The 17,195-nt window shown below is 41.8% G+C and overlaps 1 protein-coding gene across 4 annotated transcripts in view; it reads left to right on the plus strand.

Annotated features, from left to right (window-relative positions):
* The window catches only part of ARHGAP32 (Rho GTPase activating protein 32), a 381,592-nt gene that overhangs the window by 152,684 nt on the left and 211,713 nt on the right, over positions 1–17,195 (plus strand). For all 4 annotated transcript variants that reach the window (XM_044997056.1, XM_044997057.1, XM_044997058.1 and 1 more), the window contains exon 2: positions 16,383–16,491. In XM_044997056.1, the coding sequence (XP_044852991.1) occupies positions 16,384–16,491 (108 nt within the window). In that variant the 5' untranslated portion in view covers position 16,383. The remainder of the gene's footprint in view (positions 1–16,382; positions 16,492–17,195) is intronic.

Genomic DNA, 17,195 nt, shown 5'->3' on the forward strand with positions numbered 1-17,195 from the left:
CATGCAGAAGGAAACCTGGAGAGAATTACTAGTATTTTTTTAACTTTATATATTAGACTATTAACTAACTTCTTATGGGCATTATTTCAGTAGAACCTGCCCTACATTTAAATGAAAGCTCTAAAAAAGAATGTCTGGGCGATCTTCCTTCCCTGTGCAAAGTGATCTTCGAGAGGTCTTTTTTGCAGATTGCCTAGTGTGCACTGGTAACAGTGACCCCTTGCTTTAAGAGACAGTCTAGAGGAATTATGGCGGCTGTCACAGAAGCTGTGATTGTTGGTATGCCACCTTCTTCTAGCTTTGTGCATTAGGCCCAAGCTGACAGCAGTTTTATTTCAGTGTTCGTGAAAGTGATTTCTCCCACCACCGAACTGGCACTTATCCCATCCAGGAATGTGTACCATGCAGTGTGAAAGGTGGTATCTCTGGGATTTTCTGTTTCTCCAGGGTCTTCCAGACTCTGGTTCCCTTAATGTATTCTTTTAAAGCAAAGATTGAGACATGTTGAGGGCTCTAATGCAGTTTTCTTGGAACATTTGTGGATGAGAGTGGGGAAGCGAGGGGAGAATGTCATAATCATGGTTTAACCTGGGTATGTACCAAGGCTAATGTGGTTCTCTAAGGTGGTGCCTTTGCTAGACTTTTATGCTCTGTAATAACATGTTGTGCTGCAATAATGGTGACAAGGGTGGGAGTGCAGGTGTAAATAGGATGCCTGCGACCACGGAAATTTAAACCACCATGCCATCCAGGATGCTACTGCATAGACAGACCACATGGTGGTAAAAATGCCGGAGCTCTTTCTATGCTATAGCCTTCAACGTTGGTTCCACCAGTTGTTGCAATGGGTTGATGACGGGCTCTAAATTTGCTAGTGAATAGGTGGCCTAACATGATTGTCACATTTGATTTTTTCCTCACCATCTCCAGGCACAAAAAAAAATTGGCATGGTTTGCCATAACCCTGATAGAGAGACAAGATGGGTGAGGTAATATCTTTTATTGGACCAACTTCTGTTGGTGAGAGAGACAAACTTTTGAGCTACACAGTGCTCTTCCTCAGGTCTGGGAGAGATACTCACAGTTAAATATAAGGTCAAACAGATAGTTTAGCATAAGTAGTTAACACATATTCTAAGGGGCCATTCAAGGTGAAATGGCCCACTAACACCCCTGTAGTCATAGGACAAAAAGGGTGGTTAGTGGGTTACAGATTGTTGTAATAAGCATTAAGTCCAGTTTATTAAAACATGCTTTTTACTGTCTAGCAAAGTTTATGAATTTAAGTTCCCAGACTCATCATTTGAAAGTGTCGTGCAGGTTTCCGTTGAGGATGAGGACTGAGAGGTAAGATATGGAGTGATCTCTTTGTGAAACAAGTTCATCCACAGGTGACACGGTGATTTTGACGTTTATCACTTTCCTGTGTGAGTTCATTCGCTAACACACTTTTTTGTCCTATGACTGCAGGGGTATTAACAGGACACTTCACCTCAAATGGTCCCTTACAATATGTGCTAACTACTTATGCTAAACTATCTGTTCGACTTTGTATTTAGCTGTGACACTTGGAGTACCGTTTCCAAACCTGAAGAACTCTGTGTAGCTCAAAAGCTTGTCTCTCTCAACAATAGAAGTTGGTCCAGTAAAAGATATAACCTCGCCCAAATTGTCTCTCTATATTCTGGGACTGACATGGCTACAACACGGCTTATAATCACGATACACAGACTAGTCTAAACATGGCTATTTTTGGCTTTGGCTACACTTACACTTCAAAGCGCTGCCACGGCAGCGCTTTGAAGCGCTAAGTGTAGTCAAAGCGCCAGCGCTGGGAGAGAGCTCTCCCAGCGCTGTCCGTACTCCACCTCCCTGTGAGGAATAATGTACAGCGCTGGGAGCCGCGCTCCCAGCGCTGGGGCTTTGACCACACGGGCGCTTTGCAGCGCCGCAATTTGCAGCGCTGGAGAGGGTGTGTTTTCACACCCTGCTGCAGCGCTGCAAATTTGTAAGTGTAGCCAAGCCCTCAGTAGTGTTGATGGGAGCTTATCTGCATAAAGATATGCTCGGTTAAACAATTGACCCTGCAGGAATGAATGAATGAAAGTAACAATACAATTTTTTTACATGGTTTAGTTGGGGATTGGTCCTGCTTTGAGCAGGGGGTTGGACTAGATGACCTTCTGAGGTCCCTTCCAACCCTGATATTCTATGATTTGGTTCAGCTGGAGAGAGGCTTTTTCTGCTAAACTGGCTAGCTGACTGAACATGTTTAAGTGTTGTCTCATGTTAGGAACAGTAATTGTCATTGTATGGCACACAAGGCTAATTGTAACTGATTGCACTTGGTTATTCAGTGTGTTGAAAGCATCTTTTCCCAGTTCACTTTTGGGAAGGCTAAATCTGTTGTCATAGTTTTGCGTTGCCATCAAATGTTTAGTAAACATTTCAAAGTAGAGATGGGCCTGAATTAATTTCCTGTAGCCCAGTTCAGGTCAGAGTTTGCCATTCGAACACATCTTGGACCAAATCTGAATTTTCCCAAATTTAAGGCAGTTTGGATTCAGATTCTTGTTTTGTATTAAGGTAGCACCTGAAGGCCCCAATAGAGATCAGAATACCTTTGTGCTAAATGCTGTGGACACATAGTAAGAGAAGGTCCCTGCCCTTCAGAGTTTAGTATCAATAAACAAGACAAGGGGTAGAGAAGGCAGTAGTAATAGCCTCATTTTATAGAAGGGAAACTAAGGCACAGGATAGATTAATTGACTTGTTCAAAGCTGCTCGGAAAGTCTGTTGCAGAGGCAAGAATTAAATCCAAGAGGCAGCTCTTCAGCTGCTACAAATTACCATGGCTCAATACTTGCCTTGGATCTCCTGAGTCCCAGCCTAGTGCCTTAACAACCAGACTCTCCTTGTTTTGAATCCCCATGCTCAGATGCTGTGCTCAGTTGTGCAGTTTTAGTGTGAGCCCATCCCAAATTTAGAGGTGCCTCACATAAAAAAATGTTATGTTGGGCTCCAATCCTGCAAACATGGATGATTTCAGTGGGTCTACTCGTGGCTGAGGGATGAAAACATTATCTAAAGTAAAGCATGTATGTAAGTGGATTGGGGCCAGAATGATGATTTGTGCTTTGGAAGTTCTAAGGGAACACTCTGGGGTGACAACTTATATTAAACAAAAAAAAAATCTTGACCTTTGTTACTCCGTAAGGCCGTAGATCATTAAAACTGAATTGTAAATATCTATTTTATTTTTCACCATTAGTGCAATTGTACCTTTTGCACTACTTTCAACATGCACAGTGAAATGCACTAGGGAGCTTCACTTGGTACATTCATTTTCTCTCTGACTTAAACTACTCTGAGTTCAGCAAAGCATTTACGTGCAAATGTCAGTGCTTTGCTGAAGAGGGAAGTACTGTTGAATTAAGGCCTAACAGAGCAACAGCGTGAGAGATTAAAAACAGTAAACAAAGCTTCCAAATCTAGGAGCGGTGAAGAGTACAATCCACAATGGACAGCTCTATTGAATCTCAGCCACTCTGGCTCTTTCGTAGCATGATGATGAATTGATTATAGCTACGTCTACACTACAGACCTTATAGTGGCACAGCTGTACTGCTGCAGCTACGCCTGCTGTAAGGTCTCCCGTGTAGCCACTCTATGCCGATGGGAGAGAGCTCTCCCACCAACATAATTAAACCACCCCTAACGTGCAGCAGTCGCTATGTTGGTGGGAGAGCGTCTCCCGCCAACATAGCACTGTCCACACTGGTGCTTTTGATGGTGAAACGGATGGTGCTCAGAGGTGTTTTTTTTTTTCCACATGCCTGACCAACAAAAGTACTAGCTTAGTCATAGCCTATTTTAGATGGTGAAGTGAATCTGTTGCTTTGGGATTAAGATTACAAGATTACATTCTTCAACACAACTTTAAAATTAGGAGTGGTGGCTTTGTTTTTATTTTTATTGTTGGGTTTTTTTGCCTAGTGGACTTGAAAGGCATCTCTTGAAAAATTGGCCATTTGATACCTTGAAGGCACGTGCAACCTGATCAGTGGTGTCAAGGTTCTTCTGGCAGAGCTGTTTTAGCTGACTGAACAAAGTGAGTCACTTTAACAGCCAGTCCAAGTGTATTTACAACTGAAAACATATGACGTGCCAGCCAGCATTGGAATGTGTGTTTTGTTTTTTGTTTTTTTGTCAAGTAGGAGTCTCAAGGAATTCAGTGGAATAAAGTGTGTGTGTGTGTGTGTGTGTGTGTGTGTGTGTGGAGAGAGGGAGTGTACGTATACCTGGAAAATGTGTAAGACCATTACAACGATGACATTTTGCTGCTGTACAGCCTTAGCAATGCTTTTTGCTAAAATACAATCCATCGAACAATAAACGTTGCCCATAGCTACTGAACCCTGAGTGATCTAGACTTCCAGTACAATTTTTCTTTAATGGAAGCATAGAAACTGCCTTTTAAATATTCATGCAAATTAATAAACACTTTAGGCAAATTGATAGATACTTTTGAGTCCCAAAGTTCAACTGAAACTCGGCAGAACATTTAACTAGGTTGGTCGCATCACAGCCTGTATTGAAAGCTTGTCCAGAGACTAAAGAGAGAATGATCATGGTTTCAGAGGGCAAGGAAACAATACGTTGATTAAATGCTGCAATGCTGCTAGCTTACTAAGTGCAGTCAGTAAGGGGTATATTAACAATGGTAGGAATGACCTATTCACCGTGGCATTTTCTAAAATTAATTAGAGTGCCATTACTAGTCTTTAAAAGGGTTTATTTAAAGCTTCTCGTTTTTCTTTTTAACAGCTGCTCTTTTCTAAGAGTTTAAAGTCTCAAATGAAAAGCGAATGCTGGAAAAATAAGACACGCTTTTCCTTCTACAGGAAAGAGATGTTTTCTTATGACAGTCTGTTTGTAGGGAATCTCATCCCTTTAACAGGTGGTGATGCATATGAAGTGAGAATGATTGATTGTTTTTGATTACACAACCAAAAAATAAAAATGTGCGTAAAGCCTTGTTCTTGAAACTTTCACTTAGGGTTTGTCTACGCTGGCACTTTGTCCGCAAAACTATTGTCGTTCAGGGGTGTTAACCCACCTTCCCATCCTCTCCCCCCCCGAACGACAAAAGTTTTACTGATGAAAAGCGCAGTGTGAACAGCGCTTTGTCGGCAGGAGTAAAGCTGCCGCCATTCGTGGGGGGTGGAAGTTTTTTTTTTTCCAGCAGGAGAGCTCATAGTGTAGCCATAGCCTTAGGCCTTGGCTACACTGGTGCTTCACAGTGCTGCAACTTTCTGTGTGAGCACAGCAAGTTACAGTGCTGTAAAGTCCCAGTGCTGTAAGCTAATCCCCACGGGGAGGTGGAGTACCTGCAGCGTTCTTATCTTAAAACATTTATTTGTGAAAAAATTCTAGAAGTACACCAAACTTCTGTTTTCCAGTACATAGTAATGGTAATGATGGAAATAATGCTTGTTCATCTAAGGCCTCAAAAGTGTGGAAGTATCAATATCCCTATTTGACAGAGGGCGAAAATGATGCACACAGTGGTTTGTACAATTGTTTTGATTTCTGATCCCTAATATTTGGCCCATGGCAGTATTTTTTTTTCGTTAGCTTTCATTACTTTATAACAAAAAGTGGCTTTCTAAAGAAATGAATTTGAGTACAAGAGCTGGGGTTATAGTTTGTAGAGCATAAACTTTGTAGAGCATAAAAACAACCAAATTAAATAAAACAAAAATACAACTGAAACAATTTGTTATTCCAGTTTCTCATTTTATATTTTGAAGATGAAATACAATACGTCTGTTTGTTTGTTCTACCTGGATTGGGGGACGCATTAGAACAATTCTGCATTGGCAGGGAGATGGATTAGCTGACCTACTACGTCTTTTCCATCTCCAGCTTGCACGATTCCTCGAGACAGACTTCAACATTCTATTTCACATAATGCAGACAGACATAATGTGATCAGTAAGGTGTTGACAATGCTGATTTAAAATACTTGAAATGAATTAGTCTCCCAGGTCACTAGTCTGAGCCTCCAATTCCCAGCTCTTGTTTCACTTTTTCAGGAGCTATTGTGTTGGCTCTTCTTTCCAAAATGCATGATTATTCCCCGTAGACTAACTGTACTAGTCTTAGTTTTGTGGGGCAGAGGAGGCTCAGGTGTGTTTGCTTGAAGAAACGTTTGTCTTTCCCCCGGGGTCTTGGGTCTGGAATAAAGATAGGTTGAGTACTTTCTAGTTTTCTGTTTAGCTGCTTTGAGAATTGCACCAGCATCACACAAATCATGCTGTAGTTCTAGTTTTCCAGTTTTCTCTTTTCCAATTTTCCTCCTCTTGGAGATAAGTTATAAGCATTTGACATGAAGAGAGTTCTTTTCACTGTACATAGTATACTTTGCATTAACATCTCCATAATTTTTACAGTTTCACCCGCCATGTTGGTCAGCCAGCCCAGGACCCTGATGTTACTGTAACATTGCTCATTTACCCAATACTCCAAATATGTTTTGTTTGCTGCACATGTTATAGTTTGACTCTTGTGATCAGGAGAATGAAAGGCATAGTCTGAGCAAAGGTCTGGAAGCCAGGAGCTCTTGAGTTGTGATTGTGTCTCTGGCACTAACTCCCTGTGTAGCCTTGCGCAGGTCTCTGTATCTCTGAGTGCCTTAATTTTTCCATCTGTACAATGGAAATAATACTTACTTTCCCTGCATAAGTGATAGAAGGATTAATCAGTTAACATTTGCAAAGCACTGGGGAGTGCTAAATTCATCTGGTTTCACTACTTTTAATGTTTGTGCTGTCAGTCTGCTTGTTAATCCCCTCCATACTGCTCTATTCTTGGTCCTGAACTTGTAGAAGGCAATGGTGTTAATAGAGACTCCACAGATCTTTTATTTTGCCCTGATAGGTTTGGCTATGGAAAGGGAGTACCGGTCATTTGAGAGGATATATTTTGTGATATTCTTGTGCTGCCTGTTTGCAATGACCCACAGTGGTAGTGTGTTAGCAAAGCATTGCTACGTTACCCTCATCTTAATGACTCCTGCAGCTGTAGTACAAGATCATACAACCCCTCTAGGTTAGGGAGACCAGATTTTAAAGCTTTTAAGGTGGAGAAGCCAAGATGCCTTAATTACTACTGTCCTCTGGTGTTGAAGATTATTGGAAGGCTTGGGAACTGAGAATGGCACCTGGTGTTTCTGGCTGGTGGTGGCGGTAGATGTCCACCTGGCTTCCTTGGCAGTGGCTTTGCAGCCTCCTTCCCTCAACAGTCACCATGGCCTTCCTTGGTTCCTATCATAAAGGATCGTAAACCCCAGCAGCGCATCCAGTAAGCTCTTATAGCACCTCCCCTGCTGAATTGTGCACTCAGTGTATGGCGGTATTGCAAATCCCACTCTTGTGCTGTCTGGTGTGCTCAAGGATTTGGAGAACTCCTGGCTCCAACATGAGTTGGATCAGGCACAAGTTGAAGAGGGATGAAGCTCCAGTGCAAATCAGAGGCAGCTAGGGGCCTTAAGGGAGGGAAAAAAGCCTGATGGGGAGAATTTGGCCAACTGCCCGGTTATGTTTAAACTGGCACATTTGGCCTCCTGAACTGAACTAACCTTCAGGTTTGGATTGCTGCAAAGCCCTAGGCCGATGGTTCGCCTGTAGTGCAGTCCTGATGGCTGAAATAAATCACCCCTCAGCTGTGACCGGCACAATGCCCTGTTAATGCCAGTTCTGGGATGCCTCACAACTCTGCCAATGCACCTCACTCCTGTCTTGTAGGCCCCACTGCTATTTTAGCCCTGGATCCCTGCTCTGCCAGTTTACCTTCATCCTAATCTGCAACACCTGTGCTATTCTGTTTTAGGCCTCTCTTTAACAGCGACTGTCAACTGTGCCAAATTACATACTAGAGTTATTGTGTGGATGGACATCTCCAATGAGCAAGGGAGAGCAATCAGAAGGAAGTGGAAAATATGTTTCCAGCAAGCAGTGCAAACAAATTCCTTAACACACCATGCTTCTTAGCACTCTGATCAAGAATATACTATCTATGCCTACTATACTGTCCACTTCAACAATGCCAGTTCCAATTCCTATTGAGTAGCATTTGTACTGGCATCAATTTGTACTGGCAGAGACTTTATTAAAGGAGAATTCCTTGGGTAGTAATAAGATCTCAAGAAACATCACTGTCAGTAGAGTTGTAAATCCACTTGGATCATAAATTCCCCAGTGCTGGGGGCCGTGCTTTCTCATTAGGCCGAGAAGTCCCAGGCACAACAATGGTGCTCTATAAATACTAAATACAATAATAAATCAGTTATCAGCAATCCTCACCCCCTAGATTGAGGTCAGAGAGAAAAGTCACCGGAGGGGAAAACAGCATGGATGGCTGAAATGCCTAATGTCTCCTTGGGGGAGCATAACCCAAAGTTCAGGCATGGCATTTAATTAAAAAAAAAATATAGCCACCAAAGAATGAGTATCTGTCAAACAGACAATTAACTGTCTGATGTGAGGAGCCTAACTTTCCAAATGCATAATGCTTCTATGCTAGCACAGAGCTTCCAAACCATCAAACACCTAGGAGTCAATTTGTCATCTCCCTGGGAAAGGAGTGCCATCAGTCTGAATGTTGTCAGCATGCAGTAGTCCATGACCACGATTATGATACGTCTCAGCCCACATGTGTGACAAAGACCAGAGTGTGGCTATTCTGTTAGGAGACTTAAAATGCTGTGGGATTTCTACTGCTAGTTTAAATGACTCTATAACCCCAGTTTCATGAATCTTTGTTTCCAATATAAATAATTTTCAACAACAGGAGTGAAAGGACACCTTATTTGTGTGCAATGTAGGTAGTGCCTAGGACCCCCTCAAAATGGGGGGCATTTAAGATGCATGATGATTTGCCACCCAATGGAAGTAGTGTTTGCAGTATTTCCTGTAGGAAATAAAAGGAATACTGCAAAATCTGGTGCAGTTTCTGTCTTGCCTATCTGTTTGTTAGAGCATCTGTCCTCATGATATGTAAGTGCTTATTGGCTTGTAAAATTCTAAGAGTTAGATCCTTGGTGGGTGTAAATTGGCAAAGTTCCGTTGAAATCAGTGGAACTAAGCTGATTTTTACTGGCTGAGGATCTGGCCTCAAGTATTAAATAAATAAGGCCTTGTCTACACTACAGAGTTTTGTCTACACTCAAAAAGTGCTATTATAAAAATTGGTATTACATGTTCACACTCACTCTGTCAGCAGAGCACGTCCACACTTGGGGCACTAGCATCAACAGTGTGAGCAGTGCACTGTGAGTACTTATCCCACAGGCCAGCTTGACACCTTCTGCCGCTAGGTCTTGTGGGATGGTGGAGCGGATCATGGCGCATCTTGGGACCAGGCTAAATGTCCCGTGATGCATTGGTTTCTGTCCCAGCATTCCACGGGCTTCCAGCTTTCCTTTGCGGCATTTTTCAGTGACCCTTCTTTGCTGCGCACCTCAGCATCTTTGTGAGAAGGGATGGAGCCCACACTGCTCTCCTATGCTCTAACTGTCATGAAGACATCGCGGATGGCTGTACAGTTAATCACAAAGTTCCTAACTGAAGAAGACTTCCAATTGCCTGATATGCGGTGTGATATGGATAGGAGAAACTTTAGATTGCTTTTGGCATTCACAGAGCAGCTGCAGAGGGTGGACCATCACTTCTGGGCTCTGGAAACAAGCACTGAATGGTGGGATCATATCGTCATGCAAGTGTGGGATGACGAGCAGTGGCTATAGAACTTTTGGCTACGGAAAGCCACCTTCCTGGAACTATGTGCGGAGCTCGCCCCAGCACTGCGGTGCAAGGACACCAGAATGAGAGCTGCTCTATCAGTAGACAAGTGTGTGGCAATCGCTGTGTGGAAGCTGGTGACTACAGACTGCTACCGGTTGGTTGTGAATCAATTTCAACTTGGGAAGTTGACAGTTAGGGCTACATTAATGCAAGTGTGCAGGGCAATTTATCGCATCCTGCTACGAAGGACCGTGATTCTGGGAAATGTGCGAGAAATAGTGGATGGCTTTGCAAAATTGGGTTTCCCTAACTGTGGAGGGGCTATAGATGACACACACATTCCAATTTTGGCACCAGACCACTTTGCGGTGGAGTACATCAATAGGAAGGGGTACTTCTCCATGGTGTTGCAGGCTGTTATGGATCACTGTGAGTGTTTTACTGACATCAACGCAGGGTGGTCCGGGAAGGTACATGACACACACATCTTCAGGAACATTAGTCTGTATAGAAATCTACAAGAGGGGACTTTCTTTCCAGATCAGAAGATTACAGTGGGGGATATTGAAATGCCCATAGTGAACCTGGGAGTTCCGGTGTACCCCTTACAGTTGTGGCTCAAGAACTCTTGTATGGGAAACCTGGAAAGCAGTAAGGAGAGGTTCAACAACAGGTTGAGTAGGTGCTGGATGACAGTGGAATGTGCCTTTGGCAGACTAAAGGCACACTGGTGATGCCTTTATGGCAGGTTAGACCTCAATGAGGATAATATTCCCATGGTCATGCTGTACATTGCATAATCTTTGTGAAGCTAAGGGTGAAAGGTTTACTCGGGGTGGAGTGTTGAGGTAGACTGCTTGGCTGCTGATTTTGAGCAGTCAGATAGTAGGGCTAACAGATGACCCCCTGGCCACACAATAGCAGATCTTAAGGTGGCCATCCTGCAGCAAAAAAACTTCAGGACCAGACTTCAAAGAGAAACTGCTGAGCTTCAGTTCATCTGCAAATTTGATACCATCAGCTCAGGATTAAACAAAGACTGTGAATGGCTTGCCAACTACAGAACCAGTTTCTCCTCCCTTGGTTTTCACACCTCAACTGCTAGAACAGGGCCTCATCCTCCCTGATTGAACTAACCTCGTTATCTCTAGCTTGCTTCTTGCTTGCATGTGTGTGTGTGTATATATATATATATATATATATATACATACACACCGCCCCTGGAAATTTTCACTACTTGCATCCGACAAAGTGGGTATTCACTCACGAAAGCTCATGCTCCAAAATGTCTGTTAGTCTATAAGGTGCCACAGGATTCTTTGCTGCTTTTACAGATCCAGACTAACACGGCTACCCCTCTGAGACTTGTCTGTAAACAATCACACTCCAAACTGATGACATAGTTACATTGGTAGAAAAATTGTGTCTAGACCAGAACTTAGAGTAACGGAGTGACAAGACTCTCACCAGTACTATTTCAGTTCATGTTTTGACCCAGGCAGCATCTGTAGGGGAGCCCAAGACATTCAGATGTAATCATGAAAAGGAGAATACTTAATCAGAAAACTTGGTCTATGTAAAGAAGATCCCATGACGATAGCATGTTGCTGCGTAGATGTATGTGCTGCAATAGCATCAAATCCTTGGTCATGCAGCATAGTAAGTGAACCCTGCCAGCAGAATATTGCAGCTGTTAAATAGGAGTGTTTAATTCCTCATTGGGAGAAATAGAAATGCAGTACTTGACAGGATAAGCAAATTAGATTTGAGGATCCCGAAAAGGGCATCACAATGTTTTCCTGATACTGGTGTTAACGTGACATGAAATGTATCCAGCTGTAATTTGAAATTGATAAACTCACGCTACCAGAAATCTTGAAGGTTACCAGAAATAGGTGCAAATGCAAGCTGTGAATTTAGAAAAAGGTCCTGTAAATATTTGTTCCAGTACATTTGATTCTCAATTTACAATGAAGAAGGGTTCATTCATCTGAAGAGAGATTTCTTAATGGCCTCCTACACAGACAGAACTTTTTTTTATTAATGTAATGGTGCCAGATTGCATTTGAAGGGCATTCAGAGATACTAAAGAGACTAAGAAATGCCATTTTAAATAGAAAAGGTGTTTGTTTTCATTATGGGTAAATGCCATTTTATGTTTTGATGCTTTTGAGGCACCTGTAAGACTATGAGGGAAACTTTTTGTTTTGCATTTAATATCTACAATATGTCTGTGTTAAATATTTTATGTAAAATAACACTGAGACTTAATTTGTTCCCCCCGTGTGTAAGAAATCTGTGGAAGGGAACAAGCTAAACAATCTTCCTGTTCACATTTCTGATGTGTGGCAGGTAAGACGTGCAGATTGTGCTAGGTATTCTTAGGTTATGTCTACACTACAGCCTATGACCTCACACTTGGTAAAACAACACCCATTCTTTCATGTATTTATACCTGCTCCTGTATTTTTCACTTCATGCATCTGATGAAGTGGGTTCTAGCCCATGAAAGCTTATGCCCAAATAAATTTGTTAGTCTCTAAGGTGCCACAAGGACCCCTCGTTGTTTTTGCTGATACAGACTAACACGGCTACCATGCTGAAAACTGTGTGGGGCACAAGTCTCCTCCCATTAGAGTCAATGTCAGAACTCCCAGTGACTTGACTGAGGTCAGGAGCAAGCATGCAGTTTATACAGTGTACGTATATTTTATTATCCACCATCTGTAAATCCACTTCCCCATTTTATAGTCTTTGTATGAACTTACTGTAAATTAATTCCACACATTGCACAAAAACTAATCATCTTCTCAGGACTATATTTTTGGTCACTGAAATCAGGAAACCAGAGGGCTGAGCCTCCTGCCAGCTCCTAAATGACACAAGGTGCGTACTGTCATGCCAACAGGAATGTTTTTCTCTCTGTTCACCTGGAACTATCCCGTCATAAATCCTTGCCAAACAAACAGCCAGACCTACAGTGATGTGCCCTGGGTTCACTCTTTGCTCGTGGAGTGTATGCAGTAATTAAAGGGTGGGGTAAGTGATCTCACTACCGCTTGAGGTCTTGAGCAACCAGTGATAACTCATACTGATGGGTCCGTTGACTAATTCCGCTTCCAAGGTTCAGTGACCTGCTACTATAACAATGTAGGTTGGTGGGTTTGGAGGGAAATCACTAGTTAAGCTCTCCTAAATGCTGTGTGTGTGCTAGTTACAGTGGGAGAATATATTCAGTTTTTGTAGACTGGCTCTTTGGTCAAAGTTCCCCATTGATTCCTGTGTGTCTTTATATACCCAATTTGGTTCCTTCACTAGCCTGAGAAATTCCCTAATATCTGTGATTTTTTTCAAGGTAAAATTGCTATTTACTGACTGCCTGCAGACTTCATTAAAACGCTTGTGCAAAATGCGCAAAACCTGCCATGCTTAGTCACTGGAGGGAACTTGTCCTTGGTCTCATATTGCAGGTGAAATCTCAGGCATGCGAAAAAACAAAACACAAAAAAAGAAAACCCAACATTTTTTTTGGCTGGAGCATGATCGTACTAAGAAACCAGCTGTCTGATAAGAAATCAAAGGTGGGAATTGCCATCAGGTCTGCGGAATAGCGTGGTAAACACATTTGTAATCTGAAGTGATCATAAAGATGTAAATTCATACTGTACTTACAAAATGGCCATTCAGTATTTTGCTTGTTTTTAATGGTGTAAGATGACAAAATGCAGTTGTGAAGCTAAGTATTAAATTACACAAAAACTGTCTACAAACAGGACCACCCTATTGCTAGAGGTGTTAGTCATGCACTCTTTACCTCGTGTGTACAGTATGCAATCCACTAGTATGATGTGTGAAGTGTGCCGCAAAACCCGTGTGCAAGCTTTGGAATGTTTAATGTTTAATAGATCTAGATCTGAGGCCAGTGTTTCATTAGCTATCTCTTCTGGCTTCTTCCCTGGCTCCATGTCTGGCAGTTGTGGTTATGGAACAGTTTATGGGGCATTGTGTATGGTGGCTAGGTGGCTTCTGAGATGTTTTGTCCTCCAGGATACCTTTTTATATGGTCTCACTTCTGAAGCAAGGAATTTCCGCCCTCATGAACTTGGGTCCGGGGGTGTGAGAAGGACAAGGGAAGAGAGGATGAGATCCAACAGATATTCGCTAAGATGCCCATCCAAAGCCTAGACGCACAATACAGCTAACCTTTAAGTCTTACTGCTGCTCCAGCTGTAGTGTAGCTGGGTTGTTGGCAACTCTGATAAAAGAAACCAAGGTTTATATTGCATAACTGGTACATGGTGTGTAGCAAGAGGGCAAATAATTGAGCTTTATTCCATGTTTGATAGGCTGTGGAAGCCAGCACTAGCGTAAGGCATTGGTATCCTTGTGTGGTGCATAAAGCACAAGTTAAATGGACATTTCATACATGTGGCAACCCAGTTGTTCTGTACTCTGCATCTGCTCTTACCATCATCCATTGTAAAATAAATACGTTTGCCACCCTGCTTTTATATGCATTCGATGAACCTCTTAGAATTTGTCAGCCCTGTTTTCCATTTCCCTGTACCTCTATTATCTTGCAATGTACACCAGATACAAAATGCTACCAAATCAGAATGGGAATGATTTACACACTCTTTGCTCTGGATGTAAATAGCTACATAAGGTGCAGGACAACGGAATACACCTTTACCCCGATATAACGCTGTCCTCGGGAGCCAAAAAATCTTACCGTGTTATAGGTGAAACCGCGTTATATTGAACTTGCTTTGGTCCGCCGGAGTGGCCAGATCTCCTCCCACCCCCCCGAGCACTGCTTTACTGCGTTATATTCGAATTCGTGTTATATCGGGTTGCGTTATATCGGGTTAGAGGTGTATGTCCATGTGCATGGCACAGTGCTGTGTATTTATGAAAGCTCCTGTACAATGGATTTCCTTTGTTAGATGAATCAAAAACTGGTTTGCCCAAGTGTTGGAGCCATAGGAGCTATAGAATTAGATTATAAAAGTAGATTGCAGTTATTGAATCTGGCTATTGATATCATACGCTTATTTGACTATTTTTATCTTTTTAATGGAATTGTAACTAAAATGTTTTACTTATTTGCATTCTCTGCTTAAATGATCTGCATTGCAAAATCACTATTTATGGAGTGCTTCACGTTTTCAACTATATACATATATATGCCTTTTATAGTTTAAGTTTTTACTTTAGGAAGCTAGCAATTAAGATTGGTGATCTGTTCAGGAAAAAAGGTGGAACATCACTAGCAAATCTTTCTTGATGCTTGCTTAGCAACATTTTAAAGAATTGCAAAGTGCATAGCAATGCTATGTAAAGACTTTAAATATATTTATTCCTTCAGTCAAACTAGATGATTCATCGTAGCTAACATTTGGCTCACCTTTCCTTACTTTGGGTTCATGTATATGCAGTGCTGATTAATGAAATGGTTTGCCTAAATAAATAAATATATGGCAGCCTATTAATAAAGATTAGCTTTGAATTGTGCATGTTGCTAATGAAGCTGGGATGGATCACACTAGACTCAGCAGGATTTAGTGCTTTAGATCTTTGCCGCTGTCCCCTGCAAAGTATCATTTATATGGCCTGCTTAACTCAGTTCATAACAATAGCGATGCCTTAAAAGTGAACTGAAAAGCTTTTGTAAATATTTTTTTTTAAAGAAGATTTGAGCTCGCAGCCAAGTCCATAATGGTCTCTGTGTTGGAATACAAATAAACTGTGTAAGGTGTTTGAAAATGAGATCCTCCTTATCTGCAGAAATTTTTGGCCTGAGAGAGTTAGGTGCTGAGCACCTGTCAAATACTATTGAAATGAGTGAGAGTCAAGGGCACTTCGCACCACACAGGGTAAGGACAAACACTGCAACAACTGATGACCCAGACCTTGTGCTGTGTGTCCAGAGCCAGATTTGAACTGATTTGTTCTCCACTTTTTAATAAATGTGTAGAAGCAATTAAAAAACTCTTGAAACAAGTTGGATTTACAGCAGATGACATTAACAAGGTAGTTAATGCGGTGATTCTGCTCAAATCCCAAAGCTACAACAGCTGATTAAAGACCTCCCAGCTATGGAGTTGCTGAATTCTATCAGTCTTGATATACTGACCTTGCTGGTATGCTGCAAGGGCCATCTTTCCCCCCCTCAAGCATCTGGGGGAAAAGTGGGGCAGGAGATGGTAATAGAAGTGATTATTGACAGATATTGTTATTCATGTGGTTCATTTTGGTTGTCTGGCCAGTCTGTTGAATTCACTGAATCTGCTGAATGTGTTAGAAAATTTTAATTTGTTGTCTGTTTTTTTTAAAAAAAGTTTTTTCAAATGTCCGGTGATTAGGATGAAGGCTTAAAAATAATCAAAATAAACCAATAATTTAAAGTTGGTTTAGGAATGCAAATTTCCAAACTAGATTATGTTCTTGAGCTGCTGGTATTCTCAGGAAAGAACACAAAAACCCACGAATACCAGATATTTAAAACCCTTTGCATTTTGATGTGTGAGAGTATTTCATACATAAGTAAACAAGCATGTCTGTCTTTCTCTCTAGAATGATGAAGTCCTCTGTACATACAGAAGAGGATGACTTTGTTCCAGAGCTTCAGAGAAGCATTCATCCCCGAGAGAGGCCCGATTGGGAAGAGACTCTCAGTGCTATGGTAAAGCATTGTTATATTTTATATATGCCTTGCTTTCTGTCTTGATCAGTGTTACAATGAGCTGCCCATTGGTTCTTTTATAATTATAGATTTTGACGTTATGTTCTTCTATTTCAAATCATTATGCTGATTACACAGGAGTCTGAAGAATAGTGGGATGTATTCCTTCCGCTTGCAATTCACTGATGGGAGAGAAACACACGCATGGAGGTTCTGTCCTATTAATACATGCCCCTAAGCAGGCCTAATAATCAATTAAATGGTCCATAATGTCACAATGATTTTCAATCTGCATTAACCTCTTTTTCAGCAACTATCTCCAGTCTGAGGGGAACATCTAGTAAAAACATGCTCTTTAAAGCCCACAGTGTTGTACAGAGAAAATTAGCAATATGTTGGCTGCGTCTACATAAATGAAACATTGGCTTGAAAACTAAACCCCCACAGTTAGTAGAAAAGTAACCAGCTAGTGCATGGTTTCCATGCTCAGTGAAGCCAGTGGAAAGCGAGCACTGAGTCGGGCCATTAGAGAATTGTGGCCTGATTTTTTTTTTTCAAATGAGCTGAGCACCTTGAGCTCAGGTTGACTCTAGTGGAAGCTGAGGTTGCTCAGCTTTGGAAATCAGGCTGTTACTCTATTAGCAGCTTCAGTGGGCTTCCTTACTTGGTGGCCTTGTTAAGTGATCTTACATCACAACACCATG

This window comes from Mauremys mutica, chromosome 22 (genome assembly GCF_020497125.1).
Source record: "Mauremys mutica isolate MM-2020 ecotype Southern chromosome 22, ASM2049712v1, whole genome shotgun sequence".
Lineage (NCBI taxonomy): Eukaryota > Metazoa > Chordata > Testudines > Geoemydidae > Mauremys > Mauremys mutica.